General features: G+C 43.6%; 1 protein-coding gene across 1 annotated transcript in view; it reads left to right on the top strand.

Annotated features, from left to right (window-relative positions):
- ARFGEF2 (ARF guanine nucleotide exchange factor 2) overlaps window positions 1-6,000 on the top strand; it is a 100,890-nt gene that overhangs the window by 51,657 nt on the left and 43,233 nt on the right. The window contains exons 17-21 of the mRNA XM_007446397.1: window positions 1,888-1,972; window positions 2,076-2,247; window positions 3,217-3,368; window positions 4,440-4,568; window positions 5,602-5,760. Coding sequence (XP_007446459.1) covers window positions 1,888-1,972; window positions 2,076-2,247; window positions 3,217-3,368; window positions 4,440-4,568; window positions 5,602-5,760 — 697 coding nt within the window. The remainder of the gene's footprint in view (window positions 1-1,887; window positions 1,973-2,075; window positions 2,248-3,216; window positions 3,369-4,439; window positions 4,569-5,601; window positions 5,761-6,000) is intronic.

Here is a 6,000-nt window from a genome sequence, read left to right as displayed (position 1 = left end):
TACAGTTCAATTTTTTTAATTATTATTTTATTTTATTTATTTTTGACTGCGTTGGGTCTTCGTTGCTGCGTGCGGGCTTTCTCTAGTTGTGGCGAGCGGGGGCTACTCTTCGTTGTGGTGTGTGGGCTTCTCATTGCGGAGGCTTCTCTTGTTGCGGAGCACGGACTCCAGGCGCGTGGGCTTCATTAGTTGTGGCACGTGGGCTCACTAGTTGTGGCTCACAGGCTCTGGAGCACAGGCTCAGTAGTTGTGGTGCACAGGCTTATTTGCTCCATAGCATGTGGTATCTTTCCCAGACCAGGGCTTGAACCTGTGTCCCCTGCATTGGCAGGCGGATTCTTAACCACTGCACCACCAGGGAAGTCCCTTGGGGCCTTTTTTGATAGGTAGTTCATTTTTGCGTAGGAAATGGAAATTGAAAGGAGAGCTAACCTTTATTAAACACCTACTGTGTGCCAGCCATGCTGTGAGTTTTACATGCATTTCATCTTAATTAACGGTAAGCCTGGGAGGTAGTATCCCTGTTTTATAGGTGAGGAAACAGGCTCTGAGATAGCAACCTGTCCAAAAATTAATCAGCTAGAAAGTAGCAGAGATTGAATATGAATTTGTCTGACTCAAGAAAGCTCATGCTCTTTCCTCTGAACATGAAGTTAAGAATGTCTGAATATACTGTGAACATGAAGTGGAAAATTTTCAGTGGAAACATTTTGAGAACAGTTTTACCTCTTAAGTCAGCTTGGTTTTCATAATAAATGGTCCCAATCCTCCAGGCTGACCCCATGAGATGACCTGGTCAGAAAAGGCAACCTCTGGTCATTTTAACCAAATAGGTATTAGAATTTTCTGTGAAGACACAATTAGATGTTATTTACTTTGAACGTATCTCTTATGTGGACCTAGAGACCTTGGTCTGTGTCCCCTAGTCGGTAAATATGTGACCCAATTAAATGTCACGTTAGAATGTAGACCTTTTACTGTGTTCTTCAGAACTTCTCCTTCTCCTGTTGGGGGCAGTTTGGATAGACAAGTTTTTCTTTAGCCTCACATATTACAAGGCTGTGCATCCCCAAGTATTTGTCTTTCTTCTCTTGCCTAAGGCGAAAAAAGTCAGACTTCACCAGCATATTGTTTATTAAAGCAACATAAATATTTTTCTTCGTATTTCTGCTGTTAAATATTATAGTGCATAATGTAAACCTTTTTTTTTTTTTTTTTTTCTCGGTACGCGGGCCTCTCACTGTTGCGGCCTCTCCCGTTGCGGAGCACAGGCTCTGGACGCGCAGGCTCAGCGGCCATGGCTCACGGGCCCAGCCGCTCCACAGCATGTGGGATCTTCCCAGACCAGGGCACGACCCCGTGTCCCCTGCATCGGCAGGCGGACTCTCAACCACTGTGCCACCAGGGAAGCCCACATAATGTAAACTTTAAATGGATAATAACTGGACAGGAGTTTTAGTCATCTTTCCACCCAGTGCCTAGCACACAGTAGATATTCTCAGGAACAGGACCAAGGTGAGGCAAGCGAAGCACTAAAGGTGCAGACTGTAAAGGGCCTCGCTCAGAGTCATGTGCTGTCGGGTCGGCACCTGGGAGTGGGGGGGGCCTCACTTGCCTCACCCTCGTCCCTGGCCCTGGAGGCTCCTTAAGGATTTTTTTTAAAAATTGACTTGAAACTGCTCTATTCAAAGAAGTCTAAATCTGACACGTATTCTTAACTAGCTTTTTCTACACTCTGGATCGTTAAGTTATCATTCAGTGATGATGAAAGCACCCTGAAGAGCAGTCGGCCTGCTCTGAGAGCAGCACATCTCCTTGAGCGCTGTACCCTTCCAGCCTCGTCTCCGTGTATGTTCTCACATCTGGAATCGTTTTTTTTTTTTTCAGGCAGACTCTATTTGCTAGTGCTGACACTGCATATGTCCTAGCATATTCAATTATTATGCTAACTACAGACTTGCACAGCCCTCAGGTAAAATATTTTAATGATACTTATACTATAGTGGCTAAATAAGGAGCTTTATTTGGGCCATTGTCTGTCTTGTAAATGGGTTCTTAATTTTTTAAAATTTCAGGTAAAAAATAAAATGACAAAAGAGCAGTATATTAAAATGAATCGGGGTATCAATGATAGTAAAGATCTGCCTGAAGAATATCTCTCAAGCATCTATGAAGAAATAGAAGGCAAGAAAATTGCGATGAAAGAAACAAAAGAACACACGATTGCAACCAAATCTACTAAGCAGAGTAAGGTCTAATGGCAAATTATTTCTATTAATTCCAATTTTCGAGTGTATCAGAATGCATGATTAAGTTCCCTGGTGATAGATTTAATTTGCATATCTAGCTATCTAAATAAGAAATATTAAATTAGTTATTATGATTATGTTGGCGCTTTCATAATATCACTTATCTTCTTGCTAGATTTGTAATTAGTTACAAGAGGGAATTTAAAATAATCTGAGAGCTAAATTATTCCCCAAAAATGTTCCTTAAAACTCTGCTGTAATACCAGTGGTGATTGTGCCAACCTTGATTAGAATTCTCTGAGTTAACACCCCTGTGAAGCTACCAGTTTCTTTATTTGAGAGGCAGCAGTGTGTATGGTTTAGAGCAGGGGTCCCCAACCCCCAGGCCACAGACTGGTAGCAGTCCACAGCCTGGTAGGAACTAGGCCGCACAGCAGGAGGTGAACGGCGGGCGAGCGAGTGAAGCTCCATCTGCATTTACAGCTGCTCCCCATCGCTCGCATTACCGCCTGAGTTCCACCTCCTGTCAGCATTATGGTGAGTTGTATAATTATTTCATTATATATTACAATATAATAATAAAGTGCACAATAAATGTAATGCACTTGAGTCATCCCGAAATCATCCCCTCCCCCCAGGTCCGTGGAAAAATTGTCTTCCACGAAACCCGTCCCTGGTGCCAAAAAGGTTGGGGACCACTGGTTTAGAGCACGGGCTCTAGAGCCATGCTGCCTGGATTCAAGTCCCAGCTCTACTGCTTATTAGTTGTGTGACCCTGGGCAAGTCACTTAATGTCTTTGTGCCTCATTTCCCATCAGTAAAATGGCGATAATACTTGTAACAGACTCATGTAGTGGTCCTCATGAGTGTTTGTGAGTTAATTGTTGTAAATCTTTTGAAACAGAGCCTGGCACATAGCAAGCGCTTAGTGAAAGTTAGCTGCTATTGTTCTCTTATTTCTTTGTAGGTGTCGCTAGTGAAAAGCAGCGACGGCTACTATACAATTTGGAGATGGAGCAAATGGCTAAAACAGCCAAAGCCCTGATGGAGGCTGTGAGCCACGCCAAAGCCCCGTTTACGAGTGCCACTCACCTGGACCATGTCCGGCCAATGTTCAAAGTGAGTGTCCTGAGAAGTTAGGACACAGCTAAGCCTGATTCTAGAGCTGAACAGCCAGAAGCTCACCAGCGAGTTTATAATGGTGAAGAGATTGGGGAGAGGAAAAGGCCAAGCCTGGGTGTGTCCTTCTGGACAGCAATTAAAGCAAGTCCTTCCTAGAAGCCCTGTGATGATGCTAGGGATACGTCAGCATGGGCTCTGCCATCAGAACGTCTGGTTTAAACCCTACTTTTGCCACTTTGTCGCTCTGTGACCATGGTGAGGTTATTCAGCCTCTGTCTGCTCATCGTCTGTGAAATGGAGACAAATGCAGAGTGCTACAGGGCTGCCGGGGGGATTGAATGAATTAATAATTATTCAGGCATAAGAGACAGTTTTATTGTGACATCTCATCTGAGTGGCCTCAGGGTTAGTTTATCAGATGAAATTATGTAGAAGTAAAAGACAATATCCTAAGGTCTCTTTTTTAAATGTCTAGAAAAGGTACACTTTCTAAATACGTAGCACTCATGTTTTTCTCTTAAGATGTTTTTATAGTAACTGTTAATATCCTGTTAATTGATCAATTCTAGATTTTTGTGAGCTTTTATTTTCAGGGAATTCACAAGAAACTTGGAGGAAAAGTAAAGTCTAAATAATTTGAATTAGGAACCTTTCAATAAACAAAGTTTATGGAACACAAGTTGCTTATAGATTTCACCTTGCATGCCAGCCTCTGATTAGTGATGGATGCCTGCTGCACTGTGTAAAGGATTCTCGAGCCCTGATTAGACTCAGCAGGGAGTGGGATCTCTGATTGATCAGTGATGTCTGCCGTGAGCACAGATAGATACGGTGGTGGCACACTAGCCGCATGTTTGCCATCCTTCCTTTAGAACTGTACGTTTAGTAAATGGCATATCTATAGTGACAGCTTTGACCACAGTTTAGGAGGAATTATTTTATGTTGTGAATGAATCAAAGTAGCAGTGAACTTGGCATCCTGGCTGTGCTCATAACTAACAGTGTGGCCTCTAAGTGCTCTTCCACACTGAGATTCTAGATGTTATTGAAACCTTCCTTCCTTGGTAGCTGGTGTGGACGCCACTGTTGGCAGCCTACAGCATCGGACTGCAGAACTGTGACGACACTGAAGTGGCCTCTCTGTGTTTGGAAGGCATCCGATGTGCGATCCGGATTGCCTGCATCTTTGGAATGCAGGTGGGTATAAACACAGCTCCAGAGATACTGGTGGGCCATTTTCTTTCAGATTTGGAAAAATTTAGAAGCTATCAGGCATTTCCAATTAGCCAAAAACATCTCAGCAAACTCCGTACTCATGCCCACCGAGAGGAAGCCCACAGCTTTGTGCTGGCAACAGCCTCATTAGGGGAAAAAATTGGAGATTTGGATTAAAACCTTCTTTGAAGATAGGTGGGGTCCAAGCTACTTAATTGGATTTGACAAAACAGCCTTCCTATCCATCTGGCTAACTGCCTGCCCTGGTGCTTAAAATATTGTTTTTCCTTTTAAAATCAGCTTATTATTTTAATTTCCCTTATTTCCAGGTCTTCTCTGGGGGAAATAAATAGTTCAATGCACAATAAATATGTCTGTAAATCTTTTGAATCTTTAAAAACTCAAATAAGCAAAATACAGTTCTCAAAATGTTAGGAAATCAGGAAGTTGTCAGTCCCATGTATCATTTTCTAAATCACTAAGAATTGGCACCCATTTATGTTAAAAAACTCAGTCTTCTGTTCCCATTTATCTTACAGTTAGACATTTTCTTTTGTACCAAGACCCTGGGCTTTGACATCAGACAATCGGGGTTTCAAACCTCAGCTCTGCTGCTTCTCTAGCATTGGTCTAGCTAACTTCTCCCTAAGACACCCTTTATTTCCTCATTTGTAAACTTGAGAAAATAGACCTACCTTGCAGGATTGTTGTAGAAATTAGCATTTATGTGACAATCTTAGCATTCAGCAGATTCCTCCCCTACTCCCTCCAAAGGGAATGGAACGTGAACATCAGTTTGAGGTCGGCTGCAAAGGAGAGACTAGTTCTCAAACATGAGATGGGCTGTTCAGGTAGCGGGAGGATAGCAGTGTGGAGTAACTGGTGTGTTAATGTATGTAAAACCTGTCGACGTGCATACAGAAGGCGGCAGAGGATCCAGTGCTCAGTCCCTTCAGTGTGAAAACGGTCTTGCTCAGGGCGGGATCTCAGCGTTCCCTCTCGGCTTCCCTTACAGCTGGAACGAGATGCCTACGTTCAGGCTCTTGCGCGCTTCTCCCTGCTGACGGCCAGCTCCAGCATCACAGAGATGAAGCAGAAGAACATCGACACCATAAAGACGCTCATCACGGTGGCTCACACGGACGGCAACTACCTCGGGAATTCCTGGCACGAGGTGTGTGTTTCTTTGAAAGCCTGGGGTTGCCTTTTCTTAGTGAGGATGAATCCCAGCTGTCCTTTGATTCAGAGCCAATCTCTCTTTGGTCGATTCCATTTTTCTTGAAGTCAAGCCTAACTTTAACTGGGTTTTGTCTCATTCCTCAAATACATCATGTATCAGAAAAGTCAGACTCCCTGGCGCGTGGTGGGTGAAATGCCTCAGATGCGCCACCTCACAAGGTGCTCCTGTCCCCGC

This window comes from Lipotes vexillifer, unplaced genomic scaffold, assembly GCF_000442215.2.
Source record: "Lipotes vexillifer unplaced genomic scaffold, Lipotes_vexillifer_v1.1 scaffold251, whole genome shotgun sequence".
Lineage (NCBI taxonomy): Eukaryota > Metazoa > Chordata > Mammalia > Artiodactyla > Lipotidae > Lipotes > Lipotes vexillifer.
Note: the sequence above shows the minus strand (reverse complement) of the source record. Positions and strands in the feature narration are given on the sequence as shown.